We start from the raw sequence: 16,629 nt of genomic DNA on the forward strand, positions 1-16,629 counted from the left end.
TGGAACGGCGAAGAAACGCAATGTGGCGGCGCCTCGGGTTCGCCTTTGGCCACGGTTTCGACCGACCACCCTGCCCTGTTGCACACCTCCAGACCCACTTCGGTTCTTGTCGGGTGCCCAGAGACTCAAGATGAGGCCATGCTCCATGTCCAGCACACGATTGGGATCATCGTGTGTTCTCCACGCTTCCCACTCCTGGGGGTGCAGTGACAAAGCAATGTCTGCTGTACGGAGTATGCCTGCTAAATCTATTCTCGCATAGCTGCTTATCGCCGTCAGCGCTCGGAACACTGACCTCATTTTCACTCCTTGGGCGGGCTGCGAGTCAAGGCCGAGCGGGGAGTTGGAAAAGGTGACATCCTGTCACCCGCTATTCCCTTTTTTTTCTTTCTTTTTTCTTCGTTTTCTTCCTTCAGAGAGCTTTTATGGACGACGATTATATAACAAAATTAGTCTTTTCTGAAGACTAGCAACAAATAATAATATCATTTCAATTGAAATCAGCATTAACCTCAAATCTCCCGTTTCTCTCTCCCTTTTATTTTATTTCCTTTTTTTTCCCTTTCTTTCTTATTTCCTTTCCTTTCTGTCTCCCTTAATTCGACCTCCATTGGATCGGATGTATCAAGTTTGATCCGGAACACATCCCAAAAATTTCTGAGAGGCCAATGGAATCTTGCCTGTTGCAACCATGGATACCACGTACATATCGTTCCCAAAACTCGACTATGTGGAAGAATCGGTTGATGGATCAGTCAGAATCGACTGGAACTGCGGCATTTCGAAGCTCAGCCTGGACCTCGTGGCCTGCTCTTGGGCTGCAGTTCTTGCAGCCCTGACTGGAGAAGAGATCCCCGCCTTCAGCCTTAATGGAGACCCAGTAAAAGTTGATCTGGAAAAGAATATCGTCCTGAAAGCAGAGGTGGACGATCTTCGCAAACATGGTCATACCGGAGTATTCACGCTTGATGCGAGTACTCGTCCCATATGAATTTGTTGCTCACTGCTGACTGGTACCGTAGTCTCCTGAACCCGCTGACGGGTGCCTTGTTGAGGTGAGATGTTATTTGGAGCAGGGGACTGGGCATATCATTGCCTCAAACTGCACTACTCGTGCCTATCTTTCGCAGATCGGAACGCAGTTTGAGAACCACATTCGTGCAGCCCTCCAGGTGCCCACCAACACGGAGGGCTTGCGATTGTCTATCCTTAATGAACATCCTCAATTGATACCGGGTCCATTGTTTTTGCATGATCTGGTCCAGAATGCCGGTCGGGGTTTGGATCTGGCCTTGGAGTTTCTCGACAAGGATAGGAAACGGCATTTCCTTACTTACGACCAACTACACCTTCGCTCGAAGCAGTTGGCTTTGCGTCTCTCTGAAGCATTGCGATCCAGGCCCGCCTCAGCTCCGATTGTCCCAGTCTTGATTCCTCAATCGCCAGACCTATACGTTTCTTGGCTTGGTATCCTCAGATCTGGGGCGGCTGTTTGCCCTCTCAACATTGACGCCCCTTCAGAGCGTGTTAATTTCATCGTTAACGACGTTGCTGCGGATGTCGTCGTTACCGTGAAAAGCTTGGCCGGCAGGTTCGACCAGGTTGATAGACCTCTGATCATCATTTTGGCCGACGATGATGCGAACGATATCATCCTCCCAGCGACGCTAGAAAATATCAAAATATACCCCGAAAGCCTTGCATACGTAATGTATACCTCAGGTTCTACTGGATTACCAAAGGGAGTTGGCCTCTCACACCTTGCTGCAACACAAGCCATACTTGCCCACGATGACCATATACCATATTTCAGGAGGTTCCTACAGTTTGCGGCCCCAACCTTTGATGTTTCCGTATTTGAGATCTTCTTCCCGTTATTTAGAGGCTCAACTTTGGTCGCCTGTGAGCGAAGCCTCATGTTAAATGACCTGGTCGGTGTAATGAACCACTTAGAAGTCGATGGTGCCGAGCTTACTCCTACGGTTGCTGGAGAATTACTTCGCCAAAAGAGTGCTGTGCCCTCTCTTAAAGTTTTGCTTACTATCGGTGAAATGTTGACAAGGCGGGTTGTCGATGAATTCGGCTTTTCAGGTCCCAATGATGGCGTCCTTTACGCCATGTATGGACCCACAGAAGCTACAATTCACTGTACGATTGCTCCCAAACTTCCGGTCGGCTCCCGCGTAGGAAATATTGGAATCCCGTTCACTTCGGTTTCTGCCTTTATCATCCCGATCCAAGCCTCTGTGGATGGAGAACCAGATGTTCTCCCTGTGGGCTGTATTGGAGAACTTGCCGTCGGAGGGCCCCAACTTGCGAACGGGTATCTTAACCGCCCGGAGGAAAACCGCAAAGCGTTTATCGATAGCCAGGTTTACGGGCGCCTTTATCGAACCGGTGATAAAGCTCGTCTTCACCCCAATGGCGAACTGGAATGCCTTGGCAGGATTTCTTCCGGGCAAGTGAAGCTCAGGGGTCAGCGTATGGAACTGGGCGAGGTTGAGAGTACAATATATAAGTCACCTGGCGTTCGAAGTGCTGCCGCGTGTGTTGCCGATGGGATCCTTGTTGCCTTCGTGTCCCGAGACACGAGCCTAGATCCCGCGGCCGTACGACAAGTGTGCGAGAAGTGGCTTCCCAAGTTCATGGTTCCAACCGAGATTATTTGCATGGATGAATTGCCACGGCTCCCATCCGGGAAGATTGACAGGAAAGCCCTCGAAAGCAACTACACCAGCTCAAAGGAGTCCGATGTCCCCGCTGCCTCTTCTTTCGCCTCTGAGGTTGAAGAGAACATTGGTACCTGTGTTGAACATATTCTACATGCTCCAATCGGTCGTTCTGGAAGCTTGGCGGCCCTAGGGCTCGATTCCCTTAAGGCCATTAGATTGGCCTCGGAGTTGCGGGCCATAAGCGTAAATCTTGATGTCACGAGCATCCTAGAGGCTGACTCAGTCCAAGGAATAGCATTGGCAATGGAAAGAAGCCTCGTTAAAGGAGCCTCTGACTTTACGCCGAATCTTACTTCAAGTTCATGGGACCCTGTGGTCGATATCACCCACAAGACACTCTCGTCGCTGGGACACTCTTCGACGCCCCAAGATGTGCTCCCATGTAGTCCGATGCAAGTATCCATGATCGCGGAATCTATGCAAAGTAAGAGGGCTTATTCAAACTGGATTGAAGTGGAATTTGGGAATGGCATATCACCAATCGGAATACGCAGTGCCTTCCGTCTGGTTGCTGACCGAAACGAGATTTTGCGATCAGGCTTTGTTGAAGTGAACATGCCCGGACACCCATATGCACAGGTTGTCTGGGAAAGCCTTGATGACTCTGTCTTCGTTGAATGCGACACATTCCATTATGACATGGTGTTCCAAACTCCACAGCATATGCTCCACCCTTTTCAAATTCAACTCAAGAGTCTTTCTGGCGAGGTTAGAGCTCTTGTTCATATCCATCATGCACTTTACGATGGATGGTCATGGGAACATGTTATGAACGACCTCGGGACGTCACTAGAAAAGAAGTTATGCAAGCAGCGCCCACAATATCGGACTTTTGTCGATCATATCTCTAGCTTTCTCAGCTCCCGAAATAGATTAGATTCTATCGATTACTGGCGTGATCTGCTTCAGGGAATCTCCCCTTCACCGTGGCCGAACTTTCAGGATCACAACGACATCCCTCACGGACTAGGTGTGACACAGCGCACATTTAGCATCGACATCAACGATCTTGACGCTGCTACTAGGAATCTTCGCATCAGTCGTCAAACCTTTTTTCAAGGGGCATTAGGCTATCTCCTTGGAGAGTACAATGGAACCTCAGATGTTATTTTTGGTTCTGTGTCTTCGGGTCGGACGATTCCTGTACAAGGTATCGAGGATGTGATTGGACCGTGCATCAACACTCTTCCGGTCCGCTTCAACTTTGACAACCTGCGAAACGTGCAGGATTTACTTGCGACTATTCACAACCTTAACAGAAAATCTCTTACCCACGGATTGCTACCTCTCCGTGATATCAAGGCCGTGTCGGGAGTTGAACCGAGCCTGTCGCTCTTTGACACTCTGTTTGTGTGGCAAGACACACTCAACGGACATCAAGAATCTTCCACAATTGTCAAACAAGTAGCGTCGGCAGACTTCCTAGAGTTTTGTCTCACCTTGGAAGTTGAAATAAAGAACGATGTACTCTGCGCAAAAGCCACTTTCCAAGAGTCCACGCTGTCAACTGCGCAGGTTGATATATTCCTCCGCCAACTTGACGAATTAGCTTCAATTTTCATACATAAACCGGATCTGAGCCTTAAACATGTTAACGATGAACTACCGATTTCAGTTCTATCGGCAGAAAATGTTCGCTTCACATCCTGCCCTGGCTCTCAAAGCCTTTCAGATGGGGTAAAAGAAGTGGCGGCTCTGGATCCTGAAAGAACCGCAGTTGAGTTCTTGGAGACGTTCGACCCGGATCTTGGTGCCGTGAGCATCCAGAAATTGACCTACGCCGAATTGAATACTCGCTCTGGTCGGCTCGCAAAACAACTTCGCTCCTTTGGGATAGGGTCCGGATCACTAGTTTCAATTGTTTTAGAAAAGTCACTTGGGCTATATGTCTCTATCCTAGCTGTTGTCGACGCAGGTGCTGGTTACGTACCCATCACCCCTCAAACTCCCACGCAGAGGGCTCTTTCTATCATTTCTGAAGCTAGTTGTCGCGTATGTATTACGAGTCCTAATCTTCTAGCTTCATTGGAATTACCGCACGACATTATGGTCCTTGATTCGGACGGCAACTTGTTACGGAAAAGTGAGAACAGTGGAATCTCTCAGAAAGAACAGGGAATGCATGTGGCATATGCCATCTTTACTTCAGGGAGCACGGGTGTACCTAAAGGAGTGCTGGTTTCACACGAGAATATGCGAGAAAATATCGCTGTTTTATCCGAGATCTATCCGACACCGCCTGGATCGAAAATGCTTCAGGCCTGCTCCCCAGCTTTTGATGGTCAGTGCATCATCCTCTCCACGAGACTTTCACTTACCGATGCTAGTTTCCGTGTTTGAAATTTTTTTCACCTGGGCTATGGGAATGACACTTTGTTCGGCAACCAACGATATTATTTTCAGAGATATTGAGGGGGCTATCCGCACTCTTGAAGTAACGCACCTCAGTCTTACGCCGTCCGTCGCTGCGCTTGTGCGCTCCCGGAATGTGCCCAAGGTACAATTTCTCGTTACCGCGGGCGAGGCACTGACACCTGAAGTGGCGAAAGAATGGGCTGATGTTGGAGTTTATCAAGGTATTCCCAAACCTTTCACATAAATTATCCACTACTCATAGATTTTCACTAGGCTACGGTCCCTGCGAAACGACAAATATATGCACTGTGAAACCACGTGTGCGCACCACTGATCTCCTAAGTAACATAGGGAAGCCTTTTAAAAACACCTCTGCCTTTGTCCTTTCCCAGGGGAACACCTTCTCTCCAGTCCCACGAGGCGCAGTTGGCGAGCTGTGTTTCGGTGGAAAGCAAGTTGTAAGAATATTTACTAATTAGGAGCCGCGATGCGTAAGCTAACTATATAGACAGGCTTTGGGTTATTTGAATATGCCAGACGTCACCCGCGAAAAGTTTGTTGAACATCCAGAGTATGGAAAAGTATACCGTTCCGGAGATTACGGCCGCATGCTTCCTGACGGTTCGCTTGCATTTGTAGGCCGTCGAGATGATTTGGTTAAGCTCAGAGGTCAGCGAATTGAACTTGGAGAAGTTAACAGTGCGATCCTTCAGAGCCGAGTCGTGAAGAGCTGCACAACTCTGATATGCGGAGACAAACCCAGCGGCAGTCAGTTACTGGTCTCCTTCTGGGTACCTGTGGCAGATTCTTCCCCCTATATAAAGGTAGACCCAAAGCGTTCCTCGATCTTAACGAAAGAATTATACGATACGATCTCCAAAATCCTTCCGATGTATATGATTCCGTCTTTCATTTTACCTATCGAGACAATACCCGTGACGGTGAACGGAAAAGTTGATAAGAGGCTGCTCGCTGACATGTATTCTAACGCTGCCCCCGACTATTTGGATCTCTTCTCCAATAACGCTGAGATCTCCGACAATTCTGAAGAGCTTTCGGAGACGGAGTCAAAAATTGTGCAACTTGTCGCTGCTGTTACCAACACCCCAGCGACTGACATTGGCCGTCATTCTTCATTCTATCGCCTAGGCATGGATTCTATCCTAGCAGTATCATTATCGAGACAACTAAAACTATCAGGATTCGGGCAGGTGGACGTTTCAGTCATTATGAAGAACGACACGGTTTCCCGACTTGCTGCTGCCATAGATCGTGTTTCTGACACCGCTACCACGAAACAGGAAATTTTACCGAATTTCAAAGTGCTGTTCTCTCCTGGATTTATTGAGAAGGCTAGACACGACGTGGACATGGCTCAAAAGAAAATACGAAAGATATTGCCATGCACGCCTTTGCAAGAAGCTATGTTATCGCAGATGGTATCTAGCGATCAAAAATCTTATTTCAATCATCTCATCTTTGAAGTGCGGAAGGATATGTCTAGATTGAAGTTCGCATGGGAAGCAATGGTTGCAAGACACGATATTTTGCGAACCTGGTTTCAGTCTACAAATGATGCGCAGCATGCTTTTGCACAAATTGTGTTGGATACCGTAGACCTCCCTTGGAGTTTTATGGAGTGTTCCAGTGCGAATGTGGAGTCCATTATCGAACGTCGAAAGGTTTCCATTCTATCTGCCAGCGGAGTGGCAGTACCATATGCTTTTATAGAGCTTCACAACATTACCACTGGGAAAGCCCAGCTGCACCTGTTAATTCACCATGCGCTATATGATGGAGAGGCAATGGGGCAGCTGCTTCAAGAGGTTGAGCAAGTTGTTCTCGATATGGCCTTGCCACCTGTTGTGCCTTTCGACCATTACATCGAGCATATGATCAAGACAGATGTTGAAGCCGCGACTCAGTTTTGGAACAGCCACTTGACTGGGTTCTCTCCGACGTACCTTGTTTCTCCGGTTCCCAATGCATCCGCCACGAAACATAAAGAGTTCCATAGTGTTAGCATTGATTTGGATATACCACTTACCCAAGTGGCCGAGTCGTGCAAGAATGCCTCTGTCACCCTCCTCAGTCTTTTACAGGCTGCCTGGGCGAAGCTGTTATTTTTCTACTCCGAGACCTCGGATATTTGCTTCGGTGACGTTGCCAGCTGCAGAACCCTACCGGTAAATGGCGCAGAGCGTATTGTTGGCCCGTGCTTTAACACCCTTCCCCTACGGGTCAAGTTGGATAGCAATACAGTCAATAGTGATCTTATGCTACAGTTGCGAAAATTTAAAGCGGACGTGCTTCCGTACCAACTTACGTCGTTACGTCGATTACAATCTCAATTCAGTCCAAGCGGCTCACGGCTATTCGACACTTTACTCCTCCTTCAGAAGGAACCCCAGCGGTTAAACGAAGAAATATGGACCTTGGTTGATGAGCACGGAGATATGGACTTTCCATTCATTTGTGAAATCGTGCCGAACCCTGAGAAGGATGTTCTTCAGGTGTGTCTGTATTGTGACGGATCGAAGACCTCGTTAGACTCTGTTCGTCAAATGCTTGGTGGATATGTTGAGTCGATCCATCACACTCTCCAATATCCATCTGCGAGGGCCACCGATACTAGCGTTGTGAAAAGTGGTATTCCTCCCTTTATCAATATTTCAAGACCTATTGTCGAGAAAGAAACTATGAATGATGATTTGAGGGAATGGTCAAACAAAGCATTGGAGATTAGGGAGCTAGTATCAGAATTGGCAAAAGTTGAACGGAAGCATATAAAATTGAACACGACAATTTATAAATTGGGTCTTGATAGTATTAATGCAATTCAAATTGCGGCCAACCTACGGGCCAAGGGCTATGAAATTTCGGCTGGTGATATCCTAGAGGTAAGTACTCCTTTGATCAGCCATATTAAAAATACTAACCGTCACCAGGCTCCTACAATTTCTCAGATTGCCTCTCGCCTAGAAAAGTCAACAATAAACGGCGAATGCAGTATCATGGAAGCATTTGATTTTAACCCATTCCAAGCTCGACACTGGGTTTCTGTTTGTACAGAAATCGGTCAACTTGAGGCGAAACTTCAATCGGTGCGTCCATGCACAACAGTCCAAACGGGTATGTTGGCGTTATTCGTTAATTCAGGAGGCAATCTTTATTTCAACCACATGTGTCTTCAATCAACACGTCCGCTAGATATCGACGCCCTAAAAAGTGCATGGGAAGCCGCAGTCGATAGGAACGAGATGCTTCGGACCGGATTTTGTCAAGTCAAGGATGAAGTATCCCCATTTGCAATGATAACATATAAACCTGGTACTTTAGACCTCCCATGGCACGACTATGTGTCTGAGAATGGACAGCTGTTGCACCACGAAGAACCCACTGGCATCGACATATTGAATCGGCTTCATTACCCAGCCTGGTTCTTGACAGTACAGTCACTTCCGACCTATACAACTATTCGGTTCTCTGCGCTTCATGCCCTTTATGATGCTCATTCTTTGAATCTCATTTTATCAGAAGTTGCTCGCCAGTATAACGGTGGAATTCTCTTCGACCCGATCCCCATATCCCCAGTTCTAGGATCAATCTTAACCAAGGGTGCTGAGAAAGATGAAATCACGGAGAAAATATGGGAAGAACTCTGCAAAGGTTGGCCTGTTACAAAATTTCCTGACCTGAATCCTATCCGGACGGATAGACGAGAAATGTGCACCGTCTCTAAGACTTCTTCGGAGTCATTATCAACCATATACACTGGTTGCACCAAGGCTGAAGTCACCTTGCAAGCCGCTGGGCAAGCAGCATGGGCTCGTTTATTAGCTTCCTACGTCGGCGAAATTGACATAGGTTACGGCGTTGTTCTTTCGGGCCGGGACATGTCCGCCGCGGCTCAAGATGTTGTTTTTCCCTGTCTAACTACTGTCCCATCCCGCTACAGGGTGGAGGGAAGTAACAGGGAGCTTGTCCAGGCAGTGATGAAGTTAAATGCACATCTTATCAAAGGGCAGCATGTTCCTTTATCCAAGCTTCAACGCATGACCGGTTCAGACACTGCATTGTTTGACACCCTCTTCGTGCACCAGAAATTTGTGTCATCCACAAATGATGAGCAATTTTGGACTGTTACCAAAGAGATAGCTACAACAGATGTATGTCCACTAGCTGTCATAATTTATAGTCACGCTAACTGAATAAATAGTATCCAGTCTCGATTGAACTTATACCCAAAGGGGATCAACTCGAATTTTGTGTTACATTCAGAAATGATATATTACCAGTTGATCAAGCGCATATATTGATCGATCAGCTTGAATGGCTTCTCTTCGATACTATATTTTCTCCGGAATCCAATTGCGCGCACTTTATGGGGGCTGATCGAAGAATAACCTGCGTCCTGCCTAGAAAGGATGCCTATATCGAGGCTCCAGTTGATCTTTTGCATCAGTTTGTTGAGGTCAACGCTAGTAAATGCCCCTCGAAAATAGCTCTTGAATTTGCCTCTAGGTCTTCCGAAGTGGAGGGTAAACTGATAGTCAGGAGTTGGACATACAAAGAATTCAACGACCAAGGAAATAAATATGCCAACCTCCTTTTGCAGCTAGGGGCGTCCAAATCAAAATTAATCGGAATTTGTTTTGACAAGTGCCCTGAAGCATATTTTGCAATCCTCGCTATTTTGAAGGTAGGATCTGCTTATGTGGCATTGGATCCTGGGGCCCCTATTGCGCGGAAAAAGTTTATCATGGAAGATTCGGGCTCTAATTTTCTCCTATGCACATCTGATAAGAAGGAAGAATTAATGGGAATAGACGGCGTCAAAGTTCTAGCACTAGATGAAGCAGGACTTTTGAATGGTCTCTCAAGCAGCTCTCCGATTCTTGAACACTCAATCAGTGGCGACGATACTTGCTATTGTTTGTATACTTCAGGGAGCACGGGGACACCAAAGGGTTGCGAGATAACACACAGCAACGCAATACAAGCAATGCTCTCGTTCCAAAGATTATTTGCAGGACACTGGGATGATTCGTCCCGCTGGCTCCAATTTGCATCGTTCCACTTCGATGTCAGTGTCTTAGAGCAATATTGGAGCTGGAGCGTCGGTATCTGCGTCACTTCTTGTCCCAGGGATATCCTATTCGAGGACTTAGCTGGGGTTATTAGACAGCTGGAGATAACGCATATCGATCTAACGCCGAGCTTGGCCCGTTTACTCCAGCCTGACGAAGTGCCGTCGCTTTGCCGTGGCGTCTTTATCACCGGCGGTGAGGCACTAAAACAAGAGATCTTAGATACGTGGGGAGAAAAGCAAGTGATATATAACGGGTACGGGCCCACGGAGGTTACTATCGGGTGTACCATGCTTCCAAGAGTAACGCAATGGGACAAACCGTCCAACATTGGACCTCAATTTGATAATGTGGGCTCTTTCGTCTTCAAACCGGGTACTAATATACCGGTGCTAAGAGGGGGCATTGGTGAGCTGTGTGTGTCTGGCCCTCTCGTAGGTCGAGGCTATTTAAATAGGCCTGAATTAACTGAGGAGAGATTCCAATATCTTGACGAGTGGGGTGAAAGGGTATACCGTACCGGCGACCTTGTACGGATGCTTCATGACGAAAGTTTCTGCTTCCTTGGTCGTATGGATGATCAAGTCAAACTGCGTGGTCAACGGCTTGAGATCGACGAAATCAACCACGTTATCAAGTCAGCTTCAGCGGAAATAGGAGAGGTGGTGACAATGGTGTTAAAGCATCTGTTTGCGGGTAAAGAGCAGCTTGTTTCTTTCATCACTCGAGGAGAACCTTCTGAAAAGGAGGCAATTCTTGGTTTTGACACGGGAGACCATGTCCACGAGACCCTGAATGACATCCGAAGATGCTGCAGCCTCCAACTTCCAGGATATATGGTCCCAACGCATGTTATTCCACTTACCCGATTCCCTTTGTCTCCAAATAATAAGATTGAAAATAAAAAGTTGAAGGAAATTTACGCGAACCTGACTCTGGAGCAAATGCAGAAGCTTTCACCACAAAATGAGGAAAATACCACGAATGCATCAAGAGAGACGAAAAAGATTATATCGATTGTCTCCCGGTTGGCCGGCTGTGACGAAACGATTATCTCACCGTGGTCCAATATATTCCAGCTCGGACTGGATTCTATCTCTGTCATATCTTTGGCTCGGTCCCTCAAAGAAGCAGGTTTCAGCACTGCTCAGTCGGCTCTCATTATGAAAAGTAAGGCGACATGTTTTACCCTCCCCGAGTCTTCCCAGAATTTTTGTTAAAACATCCTTTTAGACCCCGTAATCTCTGCTCTTTCAGAAATATTGCGCTCGTCCAACCGTAGTGAAAGTTCCGATGGCCGGCTATACCAGAATGCTAAACAAGCAATTGCCGCTTTTGCACACAAGCATCTTGCATCACTTGCTACTGAGCTCTGTGTCTCTATCAATGCTATTGAAGCTGTATGCCCTTGCTCACCATTGCAAGATGGGATGATATACAAGTGTCTTGAGAGCGCAAGCCGTGCATACGTCTCAAATTTTACCTTTGAGTTGTTACCAGATGTGGATATTGTCCAGCTGATGGCCGCTTGGCGAAAGGTTCAGGAGACTGTCCAAATTCTACGCACAAAATTTCCCGTCACAGCAGATGGTTATGCACAAGTGGTGTTAAGAGAAGATAAATTTCCCTGGTTCGAATTTGAGACCACGGACTCTTCCGAGGTTTCTAATATTTCGCGGGATAGGTACATGAAGTGGAGATCCACTCTTCATCATTTTAATGACAGGCTCTGGGAAATTGGGGTTGTATCTGGGCCATCCAGTAGAGTAATGTGCTTGAACATCTTCCACGGCCTATACGACGGGAACAGCCTTCCACTTCTTCTTGAAAGGGTTGCAGAAGCATACTTCAATGTCGCGCACACAGAAACGCCGTCTTATATTGATGTGTTGCCGCTCGGTCCATTTTGCAGGCAACCCGATGCGCAATCCTTCTGGACCCGACATTTGCGAGATGCTTCAGCACGAACGATACCTTCCAACCCAAATAGTTCTGAAAGCGAAGTACATATCCTGGCTATTGAGATACCCGCAATGAAGCGACTCGAAGAGGTAAGACGAAGGTTGAATGTTACGGAACAAGCAGTAGTCCATGGTTGCTGGCTGTACGTCTTTGAAAAGCACTTTGGCTTCGTTCCGACTCTTGGAATTGTGAGTTCAGGGAGAGCCTTGGATTTTGATGGTGCAGATAAAGCTATCGGGCCTTTATTCAACACGATTCCATGCCATGTCCCTTTCTTCGGCCTGGATTCATTATCGGAACTTGTTCAGGCTTGTCATGATTTCCATGTTTCTGCTATCCCATTCCAGCACACTCCATTACGGGATATTATGAAATGGACAGGACGAAGTGCCGACAATCCTCTGTTCGACAGCCTCTTCGTATTTCAGAAAGATCTTGCGCATGCCAGTAGGCTTGGAAGTTCACTCTGGAGCCCCACGGAAACTCAAGCTGAGGCTGACTATCCTTTAGCATTTGAAGCTAGAGACGATGGAGGCGAATCCCTGACCACTAGTATTGTTGGAAAAGGACAGATTCTGACTTCAAAAGCAATTGGAAAACTGTTGAGTCAATTCAAGGACACATTATTGGGATTCCTGGACGACCAATCAATTAAGCTCCAGCCTTCGGATGATATATCAATCCTCAATCATACAGCACCTAGCAATGGCGTTAAGGAAAAGCACGATTCGGCCCAAGGGCCTTTGACAAATGGTACCTCCAAGTTCGAATGGAGTGCGAAAGCCAAGAAACTTCGCCAGGAGATCTCCAGGCTGGCCAATACCGACGATGAGGCGGTCAGTGAGAATACTTCGATCTTGGAACTTGGCTTGGATAGCATTGATGCAATCAAACTTTCCTCAAGGATGAAGAATTTGGGCATATCCCTCCCTGTCAGCAGAATCATGCATTGTCGAACGATCAAATCTATGATGAAAGAAGTTGTTGCCGATATACAAAGAGACGATGACTCGTTCAAGACTCTGATTAGTCTAGAAAAAGCACTTCGCTCATGTTTAGAGGCAGACAATGTGGACCTTGAAGGTATAGATCATATTCTTCCTGCAACACCACTGCAAGAAGGGATGCTTGCGGAAATGATTGGATCCGATTACTCCCATTATTTCAACCATGATGTTCTAGAAATCGAGCCACATGTGGACGTTGATAAACTAAGGAACGCATTTGTGAAGGCAGTTGAAGAAAGTCCCATTCTGAGGACGACTTTCGCGCAAGTTTCAGATCCGAGTTTGCCCTTCGCATTTGCGCAGCTAGTCTATTCGGCAAACTTCAAACTAAATTGGAAAGAAATAGACATGGCTGGAAGGTCGATCGATGATATATTTGAGCAAGAGAAATTAGAGGCAATCAAGAGCGGCTTACGATCTCCTCCGTTTAGGCTACGCTTTCTGCGAAGTGGAGCCAAAAGATTATTGCTTATTTCCATTGCCCATGCGCTATACGACGGTTGGTCACTCGACTTATTTCACCAAACTATCGCAACGCTCTACCTCGACAACAGCTACCAACGGCCATCGTATCATAGTACTCTAGAACATATTATCAATTCGGCCAGCAATGAGAAAGCCCTGCAGTTCTGGAAAGGGTATTTGGAGGGAGTTCGGCCGGTATCTTTCCCAGAAAAGCCTGGATCAAACACGGACGAAATCCATCGGGATGAAATTGCCGTTAAAATTTCCTGTTCGAATGTTATAGACTTCTGCAAAAGCCAGGGAATTACACCTCAGACCCTAGGGTTGACCTGCTGGTTGATGGTACTTGCGGGTTATTTGCGCCAACTTGATGTTGTGTGTGGTACCGTGATGCTAGGCAGAGACACTGTTGACGGTGAGCAAGTAATGTTCCCCACAATGAATTCTGTCGCTATACGTGGAATCCTTCACGGCTCCCGGCGTGAGATGCTCCAGTATGTGCAGGAAATGTTGGGCCTGATCCTTAATAACCAGCACTTTCCACTCAGGAAAGTGAAAGCCTTGTCCAGAATTGGAGCAAAATCTCTCTTTGATACACTGTTTATATACCAGAAAAGACCTGGAAGAGAGGAGAAGGTCTTATATAAGTCTGTTCAGAGTTCTTCTGATGTGGAATACCCTGTATGCACCGAGATGGAGCTGTCCAATGACTCTGTTATCTGGCGGGTTGCGTGCAAGAGCTCAGTGTTAAGCAGCTCCGACACGGCAAGCCTCCTTGATCGGATTGAAAATTGTTTGTTGGAGCTCATTCACAACCCCAACGAGCCTACTGTGGATTTCCGAGATGAATCAGCGACAATCTGCGGCTTAACATTTTCAACCGCCTCGTTGAATGGGGTTAAGAACTCTTACCCATTGGATAAAGAGAATTCACTAGCAGAGTCATGGACACCTTTGGAAGAGGCTATCAGATCGATACTGTCATCAGTGGCAAACATTTCAGAAGCTGAAGTTACAAAGGATACAACCCTTTTCCATATTGGCCTCGACAGCATTAGCGCAATTAAAGTGGCATCCTTGCTACGGAAAAGATCAATCACTCTTGCAGTTAGTGACATGTTGCGCGCTGGTACCGTTCGAAAAATGGCGGAGGTTGCGAAAATTGCCAAAGCAAAAAAGGAAGTACGTGACTCTAAATCCATATGCCTCGGGGCGTTGAAGGATGTCGATATCACCACTCTGCTACGCTCTCATAACATACAGCCAGGGGACATCGAAGGCGTGTTCCCAGCAACTTCTGGTCAGGTATACATGTTAAAGATGTGGGAACGCTCAAATGGGGCAGTGTTCTTCCCTGATTTCTTTTATCGTGTGGGAGGAGATATAGCAGCAGAGGAGCTTGAAAGGAGGTGGGATAAGGTCATTCGCCAGGTCCCAATTCTTCGCACGGAGTTTTTCGCAATAGGAAACCATGATATCCCGTTTGTGCAGGTAGTTTTCAGAGCTACCAACAATCCAATAGCCTGGCGAGACAAGTTGAGAGACCTTTTGGACAGGCAGCAAGAAGGTGCTTCAAAGTTCGTGACTCTATATGCCTCACGACAAGGTTCGGAAACAATTGTAAGATTGCATATACATCACGCACTTTACGACGCTGTGAGCTTAGAACACATTGTCAGTCTCCTTTCGATTGGTTGTCCCAATGGAGATATATCGTTGAGATTGAAAACGGATATATCAGAATTTGTCGCCTTCAATACTATCAGCTCACCGTTAGAAGCCCGGAAAGCATTCTGGACGACGTACTTAACAAAAGCGAGCTTGGAACGCAAGTCTCTACAGGAGACCTTGATCGACTGGCCCGGCATGACACAAAACTATCGCCCTTCTCTTATCGCAGACGTTGGAACGCTAGATAGCACTAGTCGAAAACTTGGCGTCTCCATTCAAGCGCTATTTTTGGCTGTGTATGCTAAGATGCACATAAGGTTCCTTTCCAGCCCGTCGCACTCTGCTCTAGAGAATTTGGTCATTGGTCTCTACCTTGCCAACAGGTCTCACGCAATGGACGGACTTCCGGAGCTTGTCGCCCCCACCCTGAATATTGTTCCACTTTGCATTGGAAACCCTACAAACCGCAGCGTGACTCAGCTGGCGCGAGCTATTCAAAGCGACTTGCATGAGATCAGCAATGCGCAGAACTCCTGTGTTTCCTTGCATGAAATTGCAGAATGGACTGGAGTCACGTTGGACACGGTGGTAAATTTCCTGAGATACCCAGACCCCACCGGAGATGGCGATGGCGCGTTGCACCGGTTGACGCCTCTCGAAGAATCGGAAATACCGGAGGCTCTAGCAAATGGAAGCATCCCAAATGCGACATCAAACTCAAGAAGGACAACTGAGATACCTCTAGGGTCGGTGACCGCGCTCAACAACGAACAGCCCGGATCAGAAAATCGCATACCAAGCCTCGAAGCGGCGTATAAGGTAAGCTTGAAAAGAGACATGTTTTTCGATTACATCCCCAAATGGAGTGCCTTTGCTAACACAGAGAACGATGTAGCCCTCAGTTGATATTGAAGTCGCCATTCGGAACAATGCGTTGGACGTTGGTATTTTTGGCCCCAAAAGCCGACTCGATTCCGGCCTCTCTGATACAATACTTGGCGAGCTGAAGCAGGAGTTACTTGCGGTATCACGAAGTGAGGAATGAGAGAATGGGCTGGCAACTAAGGTAGATAGTGCACATATAGCAGGATATATTCCGTAGTAAATACAAAAGATAGTAGCGTGCCCCTCGCGGCCCTTGGTCCACCCGGTTCATTTTTGTTGGTGTTTTGGTCCACAATCTCCGCCCACCGACGCCGAAGTGGGAGCGGGCAGCGGGAGTTTGACGTCACTGGCTTAGTTCCGGCGGAGTGGGGTGCTTAGATAATCGCAGTAAACAGAGCAAACAGCCCGTTATCAACGCGCCAAGACACACTAGCCTAATCAGGCGGGTCACAACAAACGCGT

The 16,629-nt window shown here is 47.2% G+C and overlaps 1 protein-coding gene across 1 annotated transcript; it reads left to right on the plus strand.

Moving 5' to 3' along the window:
• The first annotated feature begins 1,022 nt into the window (after positions 1-1,022).
• Positions 1,023-16,433, plus strand: D8B26_002207 (NRPS-like protein biosynthetic cluster). The gene is made up of 8 exons (XM_066123753.1): positions 1,023-5,013; positions 5,060-5,308; positions 5,361-5,545; positions 5,600-7,987; positions 8,036-9,256; positions 9,307-11,347; positions 11,411-16,101; positions 16,178-16,433. The coding sequence occupies exons 1-8, from the start codon at positions 1,710-1,712 to the stop codon at positions 16,325-16,327; spliced, it is 14,229 nt and encodes a 4,742-aa protein (XP_065979828.1). The 5' UTR covers positions 1,023-1,709; the 3' UTR covers positions 16,328-16,433.
• Positions 16,434-16,629: the final 196 nt, after the last annotated feature.

Source organism: Coccidioides posadasii, chromosome 1, assembly GCF_018416015.2.
Source record: "Coccidioides posadasii str. Silveira chromosome 1, complete sequence".
In the NCBI taxonomy this organism is placed as follows: domain Eukaryota; kingdom Fungi; phylum Ascomycota; class Eurotiomycetes; order Onygenales; family Onygenaceae; genus Coccidioides; species Coccidioides posadasii.

Excerpts from the sequence above, each read along its gene's own strand:
- D8B26_002207 (XM_066123753.1), top strand. The coding sequence starts at position 1,710 with ATGTATACCTCAGGTTCTACTGGATTACCAAAGGGAGTTGGCCTCTCA. Across the intron at positions 11,348-11,410 it reads GTCGGCTCTCATTATGAAAA|ACCCCGTAATCTCTGCTCTT; the intron begins GTAAGGCGACAT and ends ACATCCTTTTAG. Across the intron at positions 16,102-16,177 it reads GCCTCGAAGCGGCGTATAAG|CCCTCAGTTGATATTGAAGT; the intron begins GTAAGCTTGAAA and ends AGAACGATGTAG.